This window comes from Salminus brasiliensis, chromosome 22 (genome assembly GCF_030463535.1).
Source record: "Salminus brasiliensis chromosome 22, fSalBra1.hap2, whole genome shotgun sequence".
Lineage (NCBI taxonomy): Eukaryota > Metazoa > Chordata > Actinopteri > Characiformes > Bryconidae > Salminus > Salminus brasiliensis.
In genome coordinates, this window is record NC_132899.1 from 7,697,073 (window position 1) to 7,721,847 (window position 24,775).

General features: G+C 41.8%; 1 protein-coding gene across 1 annotated transcript; it reads right to left on the reverse strand.

The window, feature by feature from the left end:
* Positions 1-5,224: 5,224 nt before the first annotated feature.
* Positions 5,225-23,562, reverse strand: fbxw10 (F-box and WD repeat domain containing 10). The gene is made up of 14 exons (XM_072667363.1): positions 22,966-23,562; positions 20,951-21,130; positions 20,640-20,837; positions 19,206-19,333; positions 18,643-18,759; positions 18,417-18,526; positions 16,386-16,589; positions 15,507-15,628; positions 13,785-13,939; positions 11,525-11,667; positions 10,049-10,207; positions 8,029-8,273; positions 7,423-7,521; positions 5,225-6,939 (listed from the first exon to the last, which is right to left on the reverse strand). Exons 1-14 carry the CDS (start codon positions 23,495-23,497, stop codon positions 6,068-6,070), a joined length of 3,264 nt encoding a protein of 1,087 aa, XP_072523464.1. The 5' UTR covers positions 23,498-23,562; the 3' UTR covers positions 5,225-6,067.
* Positions 23,563-24,775: the final 1,213 nt, after the last annotated feature.

The following is a 24,775-nucleotide window of genomic DNA, read 5'->3' on the forward strand; positions in this document are numbered from 1 at the left end:
ATGAGCAATCCCTCCGGTTATCTACTTCAATAAGCCAGGAGCTAATCGCTCTGATGGCAAGTCTCTGACTGTCCTGCTAATCGTCCTGCCTCGTTGTGCTGATATCTGCTTACATTTTAAGATGTTTATCGGGCAGTGGCGAGGTCAGCAGGCGGAACTGCGGGCCGGTTTCCATTTCGAAGGGCGGCCAGGCAGCATCAGACAATCAGGGCACCTGTCACTGCTAATTTGAGAAGGCTGTAGATTTGCTTAGCAGCATTTTTGGTCCAGCAAACAAAAGTTTGCGTCCAGGTCTGTTGAATTTGGGGCTGTGGAAACATCTTGCTACTTTGAACTTTTCTTTTATTAACATGACGACAAGAAACACAAGTAGTCAATACACACACTGAGACTGTTGTGTGTATATGGGTTTAGCTAGAGTGACCATTTCCAGTGCTCCCCAGGATGAAGCCCAGTGTTTCCAGATCCCATCCAATGACTAGTTTATCTAATTAGTCCTTCATTAAAGAACATTAATTACCTGTAGAGTACCTACAGTACCTGTAGAGAAGTACTGCCAATAGAATAGGACTCTCTGGAGCAGATAAACAACAACCTTTTAGCATCATGCCTAAAGCCAGGTGTGGGCAAGAGGGGTATAAAGCCCCCCAGCATTGAGCTGTGGAGCAGTGGAAGAGCTGTGTTCTCTGGAATGATGGATGGTGCTCCATCCAATACTTTTTGGATGGGTTGCAGAGTTTGGGATGAGGTGGGGGTGGAGGTCATTAAACATCCTGACCTCAAGAACAATCCTGAAAGGCATCCACTAAATTTCTTGAGGACCTTTTAGGGGTTCTTCAATGTCTTCTAAAAACCTTTTCCTGAAGGTTCCTCAAAGGACCTTAAGAAGTTCCTCTACAGTTTGATTCATTGTAAAATGTTGACCATATTAAAAAGGGCAGCTAACCTTTTTGAAATGCTGCCAAAAAAACATTAAAATCTGAACTAGAAGTCTCCCATTCAAACACAGTTTGAGTGGAGTCCTGTCGAAAATCAATAACACCATTTCTTTATGTGCTCATACGGGGGAATCATGTCTGAGTGGCCTGAGGGCAGTTCTGTCGAGCGTCTGCATGCCATGCAAATACACCGTCACTTAAGAGCTTAATCTGAACCACAGGGGCCTCCGAGCAGCCGCCTGCCACGAGCTCCCAACTGCCACCAGCAGCACGGACACATCGTCACACAAATTCGAACTGACAGACGAACCTAACCAAATCCCTCCAGCTTCCAGTCAAATGCAGATCAAAAGGTCAGCCAATGTGGCGTTATTTCAGAGGAGCTGCTTTACCGTGCGGCCCTGCAAGCTTACTGCCTGCTCTTTTCAATGAGCCTTCGAGACCCTTCTAAAGAAAACCCACACTCATTTTAATAGACAGACTCCCACTTCTATACTTAAACGGAAAGTCTGGCAAACATTCAGAAGTGCACAGTTCTCCCTCTTTCCCCAAACGTATTCAATCAGCTAAGACGCGACTAGTGTCTGAAGTTTGCCCCCCCCACCAAAGTTTGTGCTGGAGCTCCAAACCTAGCTAACAAGCGCTGCAGGGTGTCTAAACTTATCAAAGGGGGGCAGATTGGACCATATCAAAATACATGAGGGCCAGTCGCTCCATGCCAAAATATTATTCATTATATTAATAAATGATAGAACATGTTAAGTTTTGAAAATATGGAAAATAACCCCCAAATGCACAGAGCCGTTAATGTTTAATGAGCAACCAAATGTGCTCTGATTAAAAGTTGCTGCTGTGAGAGCAGGGTACGTTCCAGCTGCTTGTTCTTGTTTTGTTCCATAATGTCTTTCATAATGTCTGATAATAAATGCATTACTGTAACAGTCTCTTGGTAAATGAGGCACAGGAATTTTGCTACAATCCAAAAAAATTATTGCTTCTCTCCTGAAATCTGCCAACGCTGACTGTAAAGTCAAAATTTCATCACTGTAAAAAACTGTAAAAAATATACATCTACAGCCTTCTTTTTGAAGGCCTCAGAGAGAGCTCTAGCTGATCTTCACCATTCACCATTCAACTTAATCAAGATCAGACCAGACCAGACTACATCTGAGGTTTAAATAAGACAGACACCTCCAGAATCCTCTTCAACCATGTTCTGATCATCTGCAGCCGATGTTCTGCTCCTGAGTCTAATTCTACACATTTAAAATAGTAATAAATGTGGGGGTATTTAAAATTGTCCTTACAAGAACCTTGTATCTCCAAAACTGCAGCTGCAACTGCAACAGGAGAAGGGAAATCTTCCTTAATTTTCAATGGAAGTCAGTGTAACAATACTATAAAGTTCCATTTTGAAGCATTTCTATTGGTCAATTGACAGAAATTGAGATTTTCGACAAGGTTTCTGAGTATAGCAATGACGAATTGCTATATTTTGAGTGGTGGGCTACTTATAATGCTTATGAGAGAAGCTGCAGACTTGGAGACTGCACGTAGTGCACCCCTGAAGTTGTGAAAACTGATGTATGTGTCCCATTAGCATTCCTACTACTCATCTGTTAAAATGACATGTGTCATACAGTTTCAGAGACTTGCTTCATAAGCCAGTGTACTATTCCACACAGTCATATCAGAATATTATGACCACCCCTGGACTGGAATGAACTCGGGAGCCCAGGACATTCACATTTATGACATTTAGCTGACGGTGGGCCAACACAGTGTTAGAAGTCTTGCCCAAAGTCTCTTGTTTGAAGGTGAAATATTGTGTAAATTTGGTCCTTTTTCTCTTAAGCCACCACCCACACCTACAGAAAAGGCCCTAGCTCCCCCACCCTGTGTCCAGCAGTGATGGACAGGAGGCTGGCGTGCGCTCCTGCGTGAAGACTTTCGCTTGTTCACCGTCGCTTTGATTTCACACCCGTTACTGCACCGCTGGGGGCTAGTGAACACGGACAAGAGAGCAGCTACCTGGGGGGATCGAGGGGAGGGCTTAGAGAGAGATGGGGGTGGGGGGCTTTGTCCGTCAGCCACAGGGAGAAAAGAAAGACCCCGTGAAGCCCAATTTTCAGCAGATTAAATCAAATTAGCACAAAGGTGCTCCTGAAAAAGAGGATTTTCTGGGTGAGGGGTACTACTTCTGCATTTACACCCCCACCACCCGCCTTGCTTTCTTTGGGCTGAAGCCTGTGAGTGACCTGCCCTCTGGCCCTCCACCTTCTCCCCATTTAGACATGCCCTAAAGGCAGTATCCCAGAGCAGGCCACAGGCTGGACAGAGCTGGTTTTGGAAGATGATGCCTATATGTTCTGATCTGAAGTCAGATTTGGGGTTTTATGGTGTGATCTGAAGATACAATACAATAAAAAACAATACACTATATGGACAAAAGTATTGGGACACCTGCTCACTCATCATTTCATCCAATATCAAGGGTAATTTAAAAGAGTTCATCCTGCTTTTGTTAGTTACTGTCTACTCTCCAGGGAAGAAGGTTTTCTCCTAGATTTTGGGCACTGCTGTGAGGATTTGATTGCACTTAGCAACAAGAGCGTTGGTAAAGTCAGGATGTTGGATGGTCACCACCCCACCTCATCATTCTCAACTCGTACCAAAAGTACAGGATGGAACACCACCAACATCATTCCAAAGAACACAGTTCTTCCACTGCTCCACAACTGAATGCTGGGGGGCTTTATACCCCTCTAGCCCACACCTGGCATTAGATGTGGTGCCAATAGGTTCATGTTTATCTGCTCCAGAGAGTCCTATTCTATTGAAAGTACATCTCTACAGGTAATAGACAAGCTGTGTGTGTGTGTGCGTGCATATGTGCCCATCTGTGTGAGCAATGGGTCCAACTTAAAACAGCTAAATGCATTCATTAGAAGGAAGGGGTGTCCACAAACTTTTGTAGACATAGTGTATGTATCTCGATTGGGCTGCAGCAACATTAGCAGTCTAATTTGCCCAAATGTGCCAGGTTTCAAGAAGCCCATCAGTCACAGTGTTTTGCATAAGCTTGTATCCTCTTTAACTAAGCACTGAAAGCACTTGCTCTGATTACACCAGCAAGTTGGAGATGGAATTTCTACTGTACATAGTCTGTCTGAGCTATTACATGTCCCTCTTTAGGCCAGATGTCTGTATGTCTTGGATTTCTAAAAGAATAATCTGGGAAACTGATTGTTGATGTGCAGAATATTGGTCCTTATTCATTTAGCACCATGGTTCACAAGCCACATGAATCTCCTGAGTGTTTTAAAGCCATCCTGTCGACTATAAACTCGAGCTTATCTTCTACAGCTACTTTGCTTTCAAAATGTTGCTTTCAAAGCCTTTAGTCAAACGCTCTTGAGGCGAACCACTGAATCACCACTTCATCAGTAGCAACAACATTACCCTCGTTTAGCAGCCCATAAAGGAACCTTGCCAGACAGACACTGGGTCTGTAGTGAAAATCGGCAGTGCTAAAAAGCCCAAGTATTCTTTTGATAGTTGCGATGTGCTGCATTGTACAGAATAAGATCCTGCTGCCGCTTGCCAAAGTACTTGCGAGTTGCTGAAGGGATTAAATGGTCCATCAATACCTTCTACAGAGCCAGAGGGATGGCCAACTGCCTTTATCAGCGACAAAACAGAGGAGAATGGAGAGAGAGGACGCAGCACCCTTCATTCTAGCATCCCGAGGACTATTTGCATTAAGCTCACTGAAGCTAATCACTTTCTCTTTGTCGCTCTAAGAAGGAGATGCTGATTGTTCCATAAAGCCTCTCTGAATGCTTAAGACAGAAGTCCTCTCAGTCAGTGGACGCTTCAGCTAAGGGTCTGTGCTGCCCTCTAGTGTAATCAGTGTGACGAAATAATACATTGCAAGAAGTGACACTGACCAATAGTTCACATATCCAAATTTCTAATCATTCTCTTAGAATGTTATAAGATTATTTAACTATAACTATATAACTACACAGGCTTATAACTATACAAACTTATTTCTAAACACTTTTACTAGTCATCTAAAATCTATGAATCTAAAATGCAGAATGGTTCAAGAAATATTAAGCAAAAAAAAAAATTAAATTAAAGAACAATAAAATAATTTGCAATTATCTATCAACAGAGTCATATTTAATGACAAATACAAAATATATTAACTAGAATCAAGATATCTTACTTGCAGTAATGTCAGTTGTTTAATTTACATACAGACACAATTAAGGGTTTATTATGGTATATTATTCTTATTATAAGATATAATAATTGTATATTATATTATTGTTTATTATTCTTTGTTCAGTGAAGCTGACTTGGACATTTCTAAATAACTTATTTGCTATGCTTTGATAAATATTCATACAAGGAGGTCTGATCTGTGAACATCAGTAAATGCTTTGACTACAGTCTGATCATAATTAAAAAAGGAAACAAATATGAAATAAACATTCATAAATACTCATATGTAGCAAGAAGAAAAAAATATTAATGTATTATTTATAAAAATAAGTACTTATTTGCCTTAATCTGCAATCAAGGATATGTATCAGTACTTGTTTACGGAACTGAGAACTGAACAACTCTCTAAATGCTAAAATACACTACATGGACAAAAGTATTGGGACATCTGCCTACTCACCTGAATTCTTTTGAAAAAAAGAGTGTATCCTGCTTTTCTTGGAGTATCTGTCTCTACCGTCCAGTGAAGAAGGCTTTCTACTAGATTTTGAAGGAGCATTGCTGTAAGTATTTGATTGCATTCAGTGATGATCACCAACTTATCTAATCCCCAACTCTCCACCTCGTCCAAAAAGTATTGGATGGAGCACGAAATCTAATTCCAGAGAGCACGGTTCTACTGCTCCACAGCTTACCCCTCTTGCTCACTCCTGGCATTAGACATGGTACAAATGTAATGTGTTAACTCTATTATTATATGTATTGGTGTATCAGTCATTAAATGTTCACATGATGTAAAGAACAGGTGTAATTTTCAAATGGTTCAAAATCTAAAACAAAAATAAAGAAAAAATAAGCTTATATGGTTGTGCCGTCACATGGCTATGCTGGCTGTATCAGATGTACGTATCCTTCCCCAGCTCTGGAGCGTATACCTGATCCTCTTTCGTGTAGTCGCTAGGTGGCACACCTTTGATTTTCAGTTTCCAGGCTTTCTTGCGCTGCTTCTCCTTGTCTTGCAGTGTGTGTGCAGGTGTGGGATGCAGTTCAGCCTGTGATTGTACGAGTTCCTGCAGCTCTGAATCGGTCTTCAGCTGAAAGTTTCCATGCTTTCTGAAGGGATCCAGTGGGATGTGTGCTTTTCTGGGACTGTCAGGCATCTCAAAGCCTACATGGCGGCCTGGGTGCTTGACTGCGCTCCTCATGAACATCCTCTGAAGGTTCTGGACATTGTTCTCGGCGGTGGTGGTGAAGGCATTAACTTTACGTGCCCCACAGGCTGTCTGGCAACGCTTGGGTTTAGGCTCGGACTGGGACAGTGGCTCACGTCCTGTCTGGGGTCGGATTAAAGTCGGGGAGGGAATACTTGAGCAAACGTCTTTGGAGTGCAGGGAATGCCGGAGGTTCAGGTCCACTGGGTGGGTTCTGAGAGGGGTGTAGATTTTCACTGTACCTCTGAAGGAAGACTGAGTGGACACCCTGGGGGCCGAATGTGGGCGTGTGTGGGTTTTGGAGGGTGGCGGAGGAGGAGATGGAGAAGGCTCCTTGACCGGATCAGAGGAAGGTGGGCCCCAAGCGTCTCGCACTGCAGCATTCAGATTCATGTTGGAGGTGGCCAGGTCACAGCTGTGGAGCTGCTGAGTGGGGCAGACCTTTAAAAGCACCTGGGCTGTGCTTACGGGACGATGCTGGCCTCTCTTTCTTGCTTGCTCTCGGACTGCTGTCTCACTGGGGGTCATCCTATATTTTAGGGTTGGCAAGGGCTTTTCTGTGAAATGTAGTAAAGCAGATTGATTTCCTCATGATGCTTTGTTTAACTGACCACTAAAGGGGATTAGCTGGCATGATTTTAACTGCACTGTACACTGCTTAGAGGTGTGTACCTGCTGTGTCCGATATAGACGTGGGGTTAACAGCAAGCACTGTATAGACACACTACGCTACTGTATAGAAGTGCTGTGCATTTGAAGGTACTTTTTATTTATTTACTTACAACCTGTTTATAGATGTGTGGTGTATTTTTGATCACAGATCAGTGAGAGATCACTTCAGCAATTTTAGTTGGAATTACTTAATAATTTGAAACAGTGTAATAGTGCATGAGAGTGCCTGAGTCTAAAGTGGCCTAAGACAAAGTCCAACTGAGAGCAAGATCCAAAAAACGATATCTTGCAAATTTAAATATCAAATTTGACTAAAATGTCCATCCATAATTCCTTTAAGATGGACACTTGTGCCTAGTTTGTCTTACCTGAGCCGGCATCTGCGCTCCTAGGTGAGTATCTAGCTCGGCCGTTGGGAAGCAGAGTGGAACTCCACGTGGCTGGACGTGTGAACTCCTGCTGGACAGCTTAGGGGGACACAACAGCCAGTTTATTAATAAAGTTAATCTCAAGCATACATGGGCTGCTCAATATAATAAATTACCCAAAAAATTAGGTTTCTGCACACAGATCATGTTTCATCATGCAGCGTCATGAAACTCTTTGGTCTTTTGACTTTATGTGAAGAATAGTACATAACGTAGAGTATACATGTGCAGGACATATACAGTAATGCACAGTATTTAAACAGAAATTATATATATTACATACTACAGCAGAAATACAAAGACATGCACATACCTGTAAACAACAATTACAGTTATTACAGTATTAATACACTAATCTGTAAAAGCATATTTTACACACTTGAAAATGTTATATTTCTGTTAGTGTTTTCACATTTATCTCAAGTATGGTCCAAATGTATTTTTCATATACAGTATTATTCATATGTGTTTATGTAAACAATCATTTTACTTAACAACATCATGCAGAACAATTCAACAGTTCAAGGCAAACAGGTCAGTACTCACTGTGTGTCTGCTGCCTGCTGGGGGCTGACTGGCTCCTGGTGTGGTGAGGAAAAACCTGTGTTCTGGCTCTCCCATCCCACTTGCAGATCTTTAGTTTGGAAGAGCCTGAGAGAGCCTTTCGTTGAAGGTCATGAGGAGGAATATGAAGAGCAAGCCCCGGCCTCCGCTCCGACACAGCCGAGTAGTCCCAGCACTGCTGAGCAAACTGCAGCAGCAACACACGGCTACTGCTGTTCACACAGATTCTGCCAGAGAGAAGATAAAATGCCAGCAAAGTGGTAAATATGACAAATTATGGGTATTACGATAAAATATATTGCAGCAGTCCAATGAAAACATGTATCTCTATTTCTATCTCCATTGTTTGAACCCTGCAGCTGCTCTGTACTGTACTGTGAAATAATAATACTGGATGAATGGACCAACAGAAATGCTCTGAATTACTTGGAATAAACTCTTATTATACATTGACTTCAAGATCAACTTTGCCTTCTCCTGTAAAGTCACCATTTTGGAGATACATGTTTTTATTGGACAAAAATTAAGACCAGTTACACAGAACCAGTTATGGAGAACAGCAACCAGTATATTGACACTGTCACACAAAAACTTCTCCAAAGCATCTCCAAAAGCTTTACAGAAGAAGGAAAAAAACAGGTCAAACTTTTTCCAGGTCATTTTGGGGCATTTCTATTGGTCCGCTCATAAATTTTTATGTATAGAAAAACAGCCATATTCACATTATGTCAAAAAGTGAAAAACAGCATAAATGGAGGAACGTGCTCCCAGTGTCTCAGCTGCGCGACCACTTTGGCCCGGAGGTAACAAGCTCGAATTCCGAGCCATAGTAGTCATGCCATCAGCAGCCGGAGTCTGAGAGAGCACAATCGGCAGTCCGAAACAGGCACAAGTATGGATGAAGCTGTGAGATGTCCTTTGGTCCCTTTTTATAGATAATAGTCATTCATTTTTAAGCATGTTATTCAGTCAGAGCAAGCCTGTTTAAAACGACTCAATAACCTGACACAGTTTGAGGGAAGGGTGTGATGAGGCACAAGGTTTAGGCCAGTAAACAAGAGACCAAACTGCAGTTTAGCACTACTGAGAGTGAGAGACACAGAGAGACAGAGGGAACAAGAGAGAGAGGGGAGACATTAAATCAAACTGCCAGTGAAACAGGGATGAGGAATATAAGTTATTAACTCTATCATGGTGCACTTTCTCAGTATATCATGGGTATCAGTCCTAACTGGTGTATTTTATGTCAACTTACCATGCTACACATTCAAAAACCACAGTATGCCACATACTGTGACTCAACATTCTCTGCCTTCCATAAAATCCTCTCAGTACTAACTCTCTCTTTTTACCTTCTCCGAGTAAAATGGCCACCCAGCCCGACCTGCTGGAAGATTGCCCGCTGAGGTCCACTCTACCTCGACCATCAGATCCCCCACCCACCACCACCCAGACCAGCAGCACACCCTCCTACTACTGCTACCTGTCTAATGATCATGTTAAAACCTAAATGGACTCGTAATGCCACTATTAATATCACCACTATTAACTATCTGTTATACCTGGTTTGGTAATTTTTATCAATAATGTTTAAATAGTTCTAGAGTCTTGGTTCCTCCCAAGGTTTCTTCCTCCAGCTCTGAGGGAGTTTTTTCTTGCCACTGTCGCCGTTGGCTGCTCACTGGGGGTCTTTGATCCTTCATGTCTTATGTTATTTCTTCTTTTTGTCTCTGTCTTTTATTAATTACTAATTATGTAAAGCTGCTTTGTGACGACAACATTTGTAAAAAGTGCTATACAGATAAATCTGACTTGACTGTGCACAGTGAAAATGCCCTCAAGTACTTTATGCCCGCTGCTGAAGTTTGCATGCTGTGTATACAGAGAATAAAGCATTACTATATTCTGGTGGCTATTACATGAGAAGACCAACCTAAATGTGTGTGTGTTTTTATTTTTGATTATGTGTGAAAGAGGAGGAGTGTATCCCGTGCAGACTAACTTGTTGTCGTGTGTGTGTACAGAGAGTACAGGACTTTGGTGGGTGCTGATTTTGATGACCCTAAGGCAGTCCCCGCTGAGGAAGTTAAAGATGCGGATCTTTCCATCCAAACATCCGGTGATGACCCGCAGGAAGAGGAAAGACAGGCTCTGCACTTCCCTGCAGGAATGTGATAGAGGGTCAGTGTATAATTGTGGATATTACAGTTCAGGCTGCTGGTAGAAAAAAAATCTGAGTGCAGGCAAACACCATGGCATTTATCATTAGACAAACCAAAAGCAGAATTAGGTCCTACAGATGATCAACTATCAGCTGAAACTCATCAATACTTACATTTATTATGGCCAGAATTAGAATTAAGGGTTACATTTTGGACTGTACGCTGGGTTGGTGTTTATGTAGGGCTAAATTTGGAGTATAGACCAAGTCAAGATAATGGCAGCTCTTAAAAACTCTGGGTTTATTATTAATTTACTCATTTTAAGACATATAATAATGTTCTGTAAAGTTAAGTAAGTCATTATGACCAGAGGATCTGATCTGAATCCTGGTCATGCTGCTAGCCATCGGCAGCCAGGGCCCAGTACAGAGCAAAGCTGTCCTTGCTCTTTTCAGGGTGGGTGGATGGCACTTTCTCCCCACATCACTCCAGTGCAACGCTGATTGGCCCTGGCGTCTGCCGGCTGATGCATCAAAGCCCCGGCGTGTTGGTTGCCTGGTGACTTGTCAAAAAACTAGGTGCTGGCTGGCTGTGCATGTGTCGGAGGAGGATTGCATGTGATAGGGGGAGAATATGTATGGGTTGGGTAATTGGTGGTTCAAATTAGAGAGAAGATAGGTATTAAATAAATACATTAATTACTAAAAATAATTTAAATAAAACATAATAAATAAAACCTTCTGATGAATAGATTAATAGAAATGCACCAAAATGTCTTAGAATCAAATCTTGTTACACTGACTGCTTTTAATTTTCTTCTCCTGTAAAGTTGTTGTTTTGGAGAAACAAGATTTTTGCACAGCAATGAAATTTGTTTTATACCTATAAGAGTAAGTACCTGTACCTATCAGGTGCTGAGAGTTGAATGTTACATATATTTAGAACAGATATTTAGTCTAACATAACATGCAGAGCATCTATACTATTAAAGATGTCACAGATAACTTTAAATTCCCTGATAAGCCAAGTTCTGAGAAAAAGAACCTTTAAAGAACTGAAAAGGTTCAACACCAATTTAAGAATTTTGTAGAACTTCCAAACTTTGGAGGTTCTTTTAACATTATTAACAATGTTTTGTCCTTACATAATGTGGACGTTCAAAAGCATCAAGTGTTCTACATCCTTACTGAGCGAGGGAGTCTTCAAGAGTATAATCTAGTTCTTTAAAGAACCTTTAAAGGGTTTTCTAACAGACCAGACCATCCACATAAAGAGTTCCCAAAACCGATTCTCTAAGTGTGTGATGCAGTGCTCACTTTGGGTGGTGGAAAGTCATGAGGCTCTTGTTAAAGTTGGATTGAGTGCTCCAGGCCAGAACCTGCCCATCTGACCCTCCAGACAGGATGTGCCACTGGTCAAAGAACAGACACTTCACGTAGCCCTGGTGTCCATTTATAATCTACAGAGAGAGACACAGGTGTGCATCAATTAAGGAGCTCAAGCCTGTAACGTCAGTGTGAAACACTCAGCAGGCACTTTGTAATGTATAATGAACTACACGTTCCTATGGGAGGAGAAACGTCTAACATGTATAAAATGATATATACAGAAAGGGGATGGTATAGATCTCCTAGATCCCCAGTATAAAGATGTTCACTATACACATTAGCTTCTATTAGGATTTTTCCACTACACCATTTAGTAGTTTTGATTGATCAGAATAGTGCCAATAACAGGCTATCTGACTACTCTTCTAATGAGCAGTTAGAGGCAGGCTGCATGTGCAGAGAGGCTTTAATTAAAGGTAAAGGTGCACGTATTTGTCACTGTACACTGTACAGCGAAATGTGTCCTCCGCATTTAACCCATCTGGTAGTGAACACACACTCACACACACACATGTGTTAGGGGCAGTGAGTACACACACACACCCAGAGCGGTGGGCAGCCAACTCCAGCGCCCGGGGAGCAGAGAGGGTAAAGGGCCTTGCTCAAGGACCCAACAGTGGCAGCTTGCCGAGCCCGGGAATCGAACCCACAACCCTGTTATCGATAACCCGACTGATAATTGGACTGGTCGGATACTTAGTCAGGGCACAAAACAGGCAAGCAAGTACAGTACAGGCATGTCCATACTGCAGGTCAAATAACAAGACACCCGGTCAAACGCAGAAGCTGTGTCCGAAACTGTATAGAGACTATATAGAGAACAGAACCGGGTAAGTAGTGATCGATTTCGGCATATGAGCTCATTACTGTGCGATAACAGAGTGCATGGCAAACAGGGCTGCCAGATTGCTACAATGGTTTCCAGCCAAAATGTGTTTTAAAATCTGCATGAAAAACCAACCAAACATTAAAAAAACCTGCTGATGTTCAGCATTTCAGCTACAGAAAGCCAAACCTGCCTAATGCCTCATGGCCTAATTATATGTTATGTTGATATGTTGATAAAAATGTACAAATTAATCATAAATTAAAAAGTATATACACTTTATAAGAAGAACTATTTTATTTTATGTGCATTTTATTTTATAGTTTTTACATTTTATGTGGCACTAAACAAATGTTTTCAAGGCATTCCTAATGCATTTGAACCTCAAAGCAGTACCCTATATAGTGCCCCTCTTCACAACATCCAAGACAAACTTGATGATTTTAAAGGAGTCCAGGAATGAGGTGCACCTGCATCTGATGATGAGCCTCAGGTGGAGGGCGGTGCTAAGCCCAAGCACACTAGAGGAATTGTGCAATACTCACTGAGGCCAGCAGAGGGACTATGCTATGTTATACAACTATGATGTCCAGCAATGATTTTATGTTAGATAAGACCGGTCAGTATTACAATTAACAGCAGTCAGAGGGCAAAAGCGCCTTGGAAACATAGTATATGAAACATATGATTATTATGATATTATTATTATTAATTAGGAAACACAAACACTGAAATCTAACTCACTCACATTACATAAGATTACAGATTAACATGGTTGACACGGTTAATCATAAAAATATATATACATATCTAATAACTATGTTTTATATGATAATGTGTTTGAAGGCAGCATTTTGACATATCCCCTTTGATTGAGTACAAACGTGCTCCTAAAGTGACATCATCAAAACCTGAAGGTTCAAATGGTGGTATGGTTTTATTTACTCTTTTATAAACATTAAACCATTTGTACTTTAAGCTCAAGCTTGTGAAGCTCAATGTTTCATCTTATCTTATCTAATCTTAGTTCACAAATGCTCACATAAAAGAATCTGGCACAGTGTCAAGTACAGAAATACCTGATGTGAAAACACCAGTCTGTACAATAGTGTTTGCTAGCATGGAAAGGCATTAGCCATTGTAGCACATAACCTTCAATCCCATCACACATTTTAGTCTTCATAAGGGGCCCCCACTCTTCAGAATGACTCATGCATTTGGTGTAGTGGGATCAGTACCCTGCACTGGGATGAAATTGAAGCTTGACCCCGACCCACGCCTGCGTGGACCAGTCATCTACTAATATCCACAATATTGCTTATTATGGCTGTTCATTCTATTCCCCTGCGTTTGTGGCCATACCTTTAGCAGAGCTGCCGTCTCCATCTCCCACACCTTCACCAAGCCTCCCTCACAGCTGCTGAGCACCAGAGATGCACTGATCTTCACACACAGCACAGGCTTATGGTGTCTGAACCTCAGCTTCTCACAACACTGACCAGTCTGGAGGTTCCACACTGACAAGGTGACAAAATTAAGGATGGGAAGAAATCCAGTAGATCATAAACATGAAGGGATTTTCCCTTTTTCTCCCAATTAGGTACTGCCAATTAACCCACTCGTTCATAGCTCCCCCTAGCCTTTGCGATACTCCCGACACTAGGAGAGTAAGGACTTACACATCTCCTCCAAGACATATGAAGCCAGTCATCACCTCTGTAACTGCCCCAATATGGCGTTCCCTGGCACTCAACATGCTAGGAAGAAAGCAGCGGGCGCCACTCTAGCTAGCAGACGTATGTGATAGCCAACATTGCTTAAGATTGCTTATGTGTAAGAGCACCATCTACCCACTCGTAGAGTGCATAGCCAGTTGTGCTCTCTCTGAATCCTGCTGCTGAATCCTGCTGCCATGGCGGGATGGCTCTGGATTCAAGCTCGCAACCTCCAGGCCATTGTTAAGGCACATTAGACCGCTGAGCCCCTTCACTCCTTTTATGAATAGAATCATGGCCAATGTAATTTACCTTTTTTCACAAGAATTTACAAAAAAAAATCTGCACAAACAGAGTACAAAGTAATATCAATTAAATAAACATACATCATGTAAAATAACTTTAAATTGACTGACCTAATTCAAGGTTTGCTGAGGTGATTATAGTATAAAGACCTGGTTAATCAGTGTTCCTGGCAGATACACCATAAGGACAAAGAAACTCTATACATAACTCAGAGAAAAAGTTATTGAAGAGTATAAATCAGGGGATGGATACAAAAAAATATGTCTCTGAACATCCCCTGGAGGTCAGTTAAATCCATCATTAAGAAATGGAAGGAATATGGTCGTCCTCACTCACTAAGTGACTGTGCAAGAAGACTTGTGAAGACTCATATGAGATCTTTTTGTAAAATTCTTGTAGAAAAAAAGGCCAAACTTTATTGACCATAATTCCATAAAAAAAAGAAAAACAATAAAGGGGGGAAAACAACCAAGGGAGTGAATCCTTTTTACAGGGGTGACAGTATCTATTAGGGAACACAGCAGCCATTAGCATTACAGTTATTACTGTAAATACCAAAATCATCATGCACTTGCTTTAAACTATCAATGTATGAAGTCTAATAGACTGTTGTTTATGAGGTCTAACACTATTCAACACACTGTGAGCATAAACAAACGTGTGGATAACACTCAGGCCTCAAGATCAAAGTGTATTTTATAAGCTCCCATTACTTGTTGTTGGTCAGTTGCCATCGCATATTGCATTGGAGTGTTATATAGTGTTAGAAACCACATGTTTATCTGTGTATGAGGTTTTTTTTAAACACTATAAAACACACTGTTGTCTATAAACAACAGATAAAACTCAGGTATGAAGACCACTACTATTCTATAGACCCCATTGCTTGTTGTAGCTTCAGTGCAAAACTAAAGAATCCAATCTAGGACACCTAACATACCTTGACTGATCAACTATTTTTAATGTCATTTTATGTTTTGCCAAACCAACATTTTCAGTGATCACAGACACTGAATAATGCTTTATTTCATACAGTCCTTACTGATAAGCACCAGAACTTTACCTTTGACTCTGCAGTCTCTGGCCCCAGATACCAGAAGATTTCCATGTAGGTCCAAACAGTTGATGGTGCCCATGTGTCCAGACAGCAGCATGCTGCACACTCCTGTCTTCAGGTCCCAGCACCTTCCAAAGGGAATTCGACCATGGTTGTTAGTGTATGTGTGCAGCTAAACTGTGAATGAAATTATAAAAGGCAAAACTAGTCCAAGAAATAATAACTAGCTTCGCTTTCTGGGTGGGACTCCCACTTTCCTCAGACTCCTGACCATAGAGGGCTGTGGCGTTGATGGGATTTAAACCTATGATTGGTTTCTTGACAAGCAGGCAGTTAGACAGTTGCCCCACTCTAGAGCTGTGAAACCATCTGCATATCTGTGCCAAAAAAGGAAAATTTACTCAGAAAAACAATTTACTCAGAACTGTGTTTTTGTAGTGTATTTTCACAGCTATGGTCCAACTGTGTGAGGAGATCATGAGTTCAAATCCCAGCATGATCTCAGCACTCCATTGTGAAAAGCCTCCTAGTCTGGGGACGTGCACAAAATCTAGTGTAAGTCCCTTTGTACAAGAGTAGAGGCTGTTACTCCCAGTTATTACCCTTAATCTGAAGGGCAACTTTAGAGGAGCAGGTGTCTACAAGTTTTGGACATATAGTGTATCATGATAAACTGACAAGTTCCCAAGATGCAGATCCCTGTGCCATCTCACCATCAGTTAATAAGTTCACGTACTGTCTGTAACCGTACTGACCAGTCAGTGAGTCAGTCATGGCTACTGACTGGATAAAATGGATTGGGCTTTTGAATGGCAACCTATGGAATTCTTTTAGACTGTATGTCAAAGTGAAAAGCTAGACTCTGTGTACCAATCTAAGCCAAACCTGATGCTGAGGTCGTAGCTGGCACTGATGATCAACCCCCTCTCCTCACAGACCAGGACGGCTCGGACGCTGCCGGCATGGCCCTGCATCAGCTGTGGGACTTCCCTGAACAGCGTGACATCCAGCAGACGCACCATGCGGTCCTTTGAACCCACTGCCACCATCTGGCCCCCGCTGTAATGGATCACTCTGCTGGGGTCCTCTCTGTAGGGAATGTTTATCCTTTAGTAAAATGATCTAGCAGCAGATCTCCTTTCTTCAGCTGAATTCAGGAGGCAATCATCCTATCAGTAGAGCTTAATCCTCCAAACTGCTGTACAATGGGACAAATACCTTCTCTAACATTTTCGAAGTATTTCTTACTTGCATCTTATTAAAACAAGCAAGGACATTATAGTAAAACACAGATTCTATACTTTCAGATACTACAGAGCATTTCTAGCAGCCCATTCATCATGAAATAGCGACACAATGTAAAGAGCAACTTCATATTATGCTAAAAATGCAAAAACTGCAGATATACAAGCTTTTTAATGAATACAAGGGTAAGTGCAAACATGGGTCTCTTGGTGCAGAATGTAACCATGATTTTTTAAAATATAGCACTAATATTGATTCTAAATATTAAATCTGAAATAATTGACCAGTATAGCAAAACAACAGTACTAACTCAGGTTAAAAAACAAGGGTGGACAAGTTCAGAAGTTCCTCAGGTAACGGAAAGCATGATAAAAGTGAGCAATCACACAAAAGTGTTTTGGGGGCGACTGCGATCACCTTTCAGTCTTATCGGCTGATCGCTGATAGAGATTGAGGGTGGGTCAGGATGCTACATTAACCTGTGCAGGCAAACTTGGCAATGCATCATCGTTAGGGCTGGGTGATATTGTAAAAATATTATATCAATATCAATTACAGACTAGATACATCAGTAGCGACAGATTCTTAAAAACTACTATTCAGATACTCTCCCATACTGAATGTTTAAATGAAACGTGCAGTTAAACAGTGTTTATTGAGCACTAATAATATCCTCATTATGCTTAGAAAAGAAGACTGGGAATGACAATAACAAAATGCATCACGATACGATAAAATATCCTCATATTGCCCAGCTCTAATCATCGTGGAGGCTTCTGCACTGTCTCTCAAGATTAAACACACTTTGCTGTTTGCAAAGTGGATGCACAACAGAAAAGGGCTGCTTATCTGGCGATTATACCTCCATCAGTTCAGACGCGATTCCTTTAATGGTGCTTAAATGTGGCCTGCAGTGTTTGCTGTTTTGTGTGGTTAGAGGTGTTTGTTAGCTCTTCTGTGTTCTGATACTCACTGTATTGAATGATGAGCATTGAGTGATGTATTCTGGAGAGTGGTATCCGTTTAGTGGTGTTCAAAGTCTTTACCTGAGGGCTAATGCACTGCCACTATTGCCTGGGGGTCACAAGTTTGAATCCTGAGCCATGCAACTTTGCCATCAGCAGCCGGAGCCTGAGACAGCACAATTGGCCATGGGTAGACAGCGCTCTCTCCTCTCGTCATTCTTAAGTGATGTTGTCTGTTAGCTGCTGTGGTGGAGCTGGGGACCCGGCGCTTTCCTCAGAAAGTGTCGGCTTCCTCCACAAGGTACGTAGGTTTTACACGTACTACAAATATGTCACATTGAGTCGGAAACGGTAAAGAAACTTGGCTGACAGAGCGTCTTCAGCACAGGGAGCGGAGTTCAAAACTGACTCAAAAGTCTACAGCCGGCACGCAGTAGAGCTGTAGAGCCATCTAGTGGTTAAGGAAGGAACTGCAGCACGCTAATTTGAGATATCTTGGTTAATCACCAACCGCATATTGTGAATGAAAATCGGCCAATACCGATACATATTTGATCGATTTCTCTATATCTAGTACAGACTGCATTTTTCATTGGAAGGAAACTGATTTGTGACTGTAATTACACTTTACTCACTACCTTACTTCACTACAGTTCGTTTTAACTTCACCGCTACACTTCAGAACTGTGAATGTCGTCTATCGTACCTGTCCAGCAGAATCAGGATGTTGAAGTCTCCACAGTACACATTCCTCTCCTCCATTTCCACAACCTTGGTTTTAACACCCGTATAGACTGACTCAAAACACTGGACATTCTGTAACACAGAGAGTCAACATACTTCTCTCCAACAACAGCATTTAGCTTTTCAACCCAGTGGATGGATATTCTCATTAATGTAAAAAACAGATCAAAGATCAATGAGATTGTTACCTTTTTATTTGGGGGGGGAATCTTCAGAGGATGAGTGTAGTTTTCTTCCTCTCCAAGGGGAACTAGGACCTCTCGAATGCTGGCATAGACAGGGTTAACTCCAGAGGAAGAGCTGCCCTAAGAGTGAATATACTATATTAGCAATCAATAGATAGATAATGGATGAATGGATGGATGGATGGACAGACGCACTATTTTTATCTACATTCCATTAAGATCAGCAAACCGAATCAAATCTTGGTGAAATATGAAAATATCAAATATCAAATATGAATATTTCCTAAAACTAAAGCAAATTATGAGGTCAGAAATGTAAATCTAAAAAAAAACATGTAAAGTTGTGTTCATATAGAACGCTATTACCATCACTGTCACGCAAAAACCTTGGATCTCCTCAAAGGCAAATTTTAGAAGGAAAAGAAATGAAGCATCTTCACTTTCAATGGAAGTCAATGTAATGTAATGTAATGTCCTTTTTGGAGCATTTCTATTGGTCCATTCATCATGAAATTATGCTTAATCCTGTTTATATACACCAAATGTACAGTATAATGGAGCATTACCTGCAAAACCATCGCCTGCTTTTCCACCATCTTCTTCACCTCGATCTCCCCTAGGATTTCCTCTGTCAGGTAGCGCCAGTGCTGGGACACACGCTTGCAGTGCTGAAGGGTGGCCTTGTCCAGCAGGCCTGGGGTAGAAATAACAAGGTCATTTACAAACTGTGCAGCAACAGATACAGAGCTGCTGACCTCAAACCAGAGCTCCAAGCCAAAACCAGCCAATAATCTGGGACCATCGAATTCTATGACCACGGTGGGTAGTTTCTGAGATTCCTACTTGTGTGAAGTCACATATTATGACAGAGAGCCATTATCAGATTATGCGACTGCACTGTTTCTGTATAGAGTACAGAGGGGCGACAGAAAGTGTGACCCCTGTATACTTCTATAAGAAACAGTGCAGCCACTTCATTTACAGTTTAAGTGAAATAGATTCCGAATTTGTTCAGATGTTTAAACATACATAAAGTAAATTGATAAAACTTAAAACTATTAAAAATGACAAATAATATGATATATAAATATAATGTAATATAAATATAGTACATTCATATTAAATTACAATTTACTGTGGAAAAAAAGATGCAAGTTTGTAATGTCAGTAACACCTGACTGCTGTTTTTGTATAATTCTTTCTTGAACACTTTAGTTTTAAGTAAATAAATAAGCAGATTTTTACAAGACTTTCACAAACACATTTTAAAGGATGAACAGTACTGTCTAATTATTGTTATCAGCAAAATCCCAGAAAATATCGAGACATCATTTTTGTCAATGTCGTACACCACTAGTGGACAGTAATTGGACCCAGTGTTTAAACACTCCAGCAGCACTGCTGCATCTGATCCACTCATACCAGCACAACAGACACTAACACACAATCGCCACCACTATGACAGTGAGTGCCATTGCAGTGCTGAGAATGACCCACCACCCAAATACTGCCTGTTCTGTGGGGTCCTAAGAATTGAAGAACAGGATGAAAGGAGGCTAATAACCAAGTATGCAGAGAAACAGATGGACTACAGTCTGTAATTATAGAACTACACACTGCTTCTATAGGGTAGGTGGGGCTGATATAATGGTCAATGGGTGTAGCAGATGTTAGGTATTATTAGGGCCATTTTTTCTGAAGAAGTGTAAATTGTCATTACTGCAACACATCATTACCAACACAAAACTGGTTGTGATGGTACTGAAGCCTGGTGATACCTGAGCTCGGCAAGCTGCCAATGGTAACCCTCTCTGCCTCACTGTGTATGTTTGCTCACTAGTGTGTATGTGGGTGTCTTCACTGCACAGATGGGTTAAAGGTGGAGGCCAAATTCCATAAGTGTCCAACACAAATGGTGAATACTGGCGTCATGTCTTAGAGTGAATTGTTTTAGCTGCAGTTTCCAATCAAGGCCCAAGTCAAAGTCTATCCTCACTCACCTAGAATCCTCTTGCTGATATCAACTGGAAGTCCTCGAATGAAGTCTCGATGCAGGCTGACCCCAGACATGGATTTGGAACACCGGGGGACCACCATGAAAGCAGGATCCTCTGATCTGTATGAGTGTGTTTCACTGTCTTTTCCTCTTTGAGCCCTGAAGGTTATCTCCTCTTGATCGCTCCAGATGAAGGTCCTTGCTGTGGTCCAATATGAAAAGAACAAGATCTCTTCTGGAAGTGGTGATTTGCACTGATATCATATGAGTGACTTTCATCTTTGTCTTTACAAAGAGAAGGTAAAACAGACTTACTGGGTCGTGATCTGTCCAGAATCTGGTCTTCATGATGTTGAGTTTCATGAGGGAAACTGGCAGGCCCATAGACTGAGCTAGCCTGGATGAGAAGTTCCAGCTCTGGATGATCACCAGTGTGGAAGGAGTGATGTGATTCTGACACAGAGCTGTGGTCACCATCATCATTCCCTGCTGAAACTGGAAATATTATAGGATTGAAGATCATTTATTTTTGCTCATTTTTTAATGAATCACTGAACAAATGTAGGAGTTTTTGAGCATTACATTTACAGCATTTAGCTGATGCTCTTATCCAGAGCAACTTACAAGGTTTCTCGTATTAAGGTTTTCTTGGGTAAATAGCAAAGCACTTTGTAAGTCGTTCTGGATAAGAGCGTCTGCTAAATGCCTTAAATGTAAATGTAATGTAAATGTATTACAGAGGTGGGCCAATGTAGTGTTAGGAGTCTTGCCCAAGGACTGGTGGATTGGTGTAGCACAGCATAGTCACCCAGACCAGGAATTGAACCCCAGTCTCTCACGTGGTGTGGTAGCTCAGTGGCAGGTATGGGTTTTATCTGTTGTGGCACACCAACCACACCAGACCTTCAGAACTGAGAGATCATCTGCAGTAAATGTACTTTTCATGGAGGCTTTTAAAATGACAATATGTAAGGTCAGTGTTTACAGTTTCCACCTAACACCTAGTTTATCTAATCAGTCCTTCCTTAAATTAGATCCCATATCAATGGAAACTGCTAAGAACCCAAACATGACATGAAACTGAACATGGCCTTCAGTTGCTGGAGCTCATCATGCATACTGATGCTTTTTCTGCTCACCACAAGCGTGCAGATTGGTTATCTGTGCTACTGTAGACCTCTGACCTCAACAAAGCATGTACATCTGCACAACTGCCGCTTACTGGATGTGTTCAGAGTAAATTCTAGAGACTGTTGTGTTGAAAATTCCAAAATATCAGCAATTCTAGAAATACTCTAATCAGCCTGTCTGGCACCAACAGTCATATCACGCTCAAAATCACTGACATATGCTGCATATGTTAAATACTTCAATATACTGGCTACTTCTATACTTAAATAATTTTATAAATATTATTTTTAATACCCCCGTCCTTTTCTTTTTGTACTATTTGTATGCAGAGATTCAATAAAAGTTATTAACAAAAAGAAATCACAGAGATCATCCTTTTTCCCCCCACATTCTGATGGTTGATGTGCACATTACCTGAAGCTGCCGGTCCACATATGTGTACTTTTATGCATTGCAATGCTGCCACACGATTGGCTGATCAGGTTACTGTATTAAGGGATTGGTGTGCAGGTGTTTATTTCTTTTTTGGGTGCCTCTTAACTTATAGGTGATTCTTCACACTGGTGTCACTTTATTTGGGTGGTCCACTGTAGTAGATTCAACTAACATTCAACTAAATGTGTATTAAATGCAACTCAACTGTAAGCTGAATGTAAATGACCAGGATATAGTATTTTCACCATATCGCCCAGCCCTACTGGTAAGCCAGCTGGTTGAACTGGTTGACCTTCTTAGCTCCTGACCAGCATATGTCCTCATTTGAGTTTGATGGTTTACCTGATTATACTAGCAGGGGCACTGCCAGGGATTTTGGGCCCCATAAAAAGACTGCAGAAGATTGCACCGGGCTCAATATAACAATATAATACCATAATACTCAATATACATTTTTACTAACCCTGTAGGCCTCTAGAACAGTCTTTCTTGACATCTTAAGACATAGACAAGACATATTGTCTTGACATCATTACAAAACTAATTATTGCTTTAATAATCTTATTTTACAAAAGTTAATGTTTTTTGTTTTTTAAAAAGTGTCCCGATCGAAGAATCACCCTTATACCCTTATTCTGCATTTCTCTATGGGTCACTTGACTGGGTTTTAAGCCCCTATGCTCACTTCTGAAGCCCTTTATTGTAAACCCATCTCCAAAGCAAGAAGAACACACTGAACTGTGGAGCTCCTGAGATGTCCTTACCTGTGTTACAGTGTAGAAGACCTCGCTTCTCTCGAGCTATGAGGACACCAACAAGATTCCCCAACATGTGCAGCAGCTCAGTGTCACACAGGGATAAGACCCCCAGTAAATAGTTGGACTGTGTCCAGTTGGGGCTCCTACTAAACCACTCCCAGGTGTCCATCATGCTCATCCCAAACAGTGTCCCGTTATCTCCACTGCCACAGCCCCAGTGTCTCGACTCCACTGGGCTATTAGTTTTAACATTAGACCTAGCATACGTGAAATCTTTGCCTGAAGTCACCTGGAGGACATTCTGGACGTTTTCCAGGATCTCTACACTCCTGCATCGCACTAAAACCCCGGTGAGAAACCGTCGCCTTGCCTCCTCTCCGGCTCGGAGCAACCACTGTGTTGACTGGTGCAGGTTGGCTGTGTACACACAGGACTGGCAATGGCCGCAGATGTTCAACTTTCTGCTCTTGGTTTTGCAGCTGAACCGCACCGTGCTGTCCTCCCTCCACTCCCTGGACTCTCTCGGTACTTGCTGCATGTCGATGCAGCTCCTGCACACTCGAGGAAGGTGGGTGTTTAGCCCCTGCTCCTCAGTCTGTCCGGCTCCCTGGAGAGAGCAGCGAGTTTCCAAGCAACCGCCGAGACGCAGCACTGGTTGAAGGTGGAGCTGCTATGGGAACCACTGACATACAGAGGGGGCAGAAGGGTGTAGTCAGCCAGTGATTGTGCAAGTTCTCCTACTTAGAGAGATGAGAGAGGTCTGCAATCATTCTTCATCATAGGTACACTTCAACTATGAGAGACAACATGTAGGATTTGTAAGGAATTTATTTGTAAATTATGGTGGAAAATAAGTATTTGGTCAAGAACAAAGGTTCAGCTCAATACTTTGTAACATAACCTTTGTTGGCAATGACATAAAATCACCATCAAATCCTCTCAGAACTAACTCTCTCTTTTTACCTTCTCCGAGTAAATGGCCACCCGGCCCGACCTGCTGGAAGGTCCCCTCTACCTGCGTCAGACCAGCTGCCACCTACCAGTCTGACCAGCAGGCCCCTCACCCACCACCACCCACACCAGACCAGCAGCACACCCTCCTACCACTGCTACCTGTTTAATGACCATGTTCTAGATAGATCTACCCATCTATCTATCTATCTATCTGTCTGTCTGTCTGTCTGACTATCTGTCTATGTATCTATCTATCTATCTATCTATCTATCTGTCTGTCTGTCTGTGTGTCTGTCTGTCTGTGTGTCTGTGTGTCTGTGTGTCTGTCTGACTATCTGTCTATGTATCTATCGATCTATCTATCTATCTATCTATCTGTCTGTCTGTCTGTCTGACTATCTATCTTTCTGACTATCTGTCTATGTATCTATCTCTATCTACCATCTATCTATCTATATATCTACCTTTCTGTCTACCTATCTGTCTATCTGTCTGTCTGCGTATCTATCTATCTATCTTCTCCGAGTAAATGGCCACCCGGCCCAACCTGCTGAAAGGTCCCCTCTACCTGCGTCAGACCAGCTGCCACCTACCAGTCCGACCAGCAGGCCCCTCACCCACCACCACCCATACCAGACCAGCGGCACACCCTCCTACCACTGCTACCTGTTTAATGACCATGTTCAAACCTAAATGGACTTGTAACTATCTGTCATCTGTCATTAATATCACCACTATTAACTATCTGCTGTATCTGGTTTGGTCATTTTTATCAATAATTAATAAATAGTTCTGATCAGAGGAGGACGGGTCGGTTCCCCTTGTGAGTCTTGGTTCCTCCCAAGGTTTCTTCCTCCAGCTC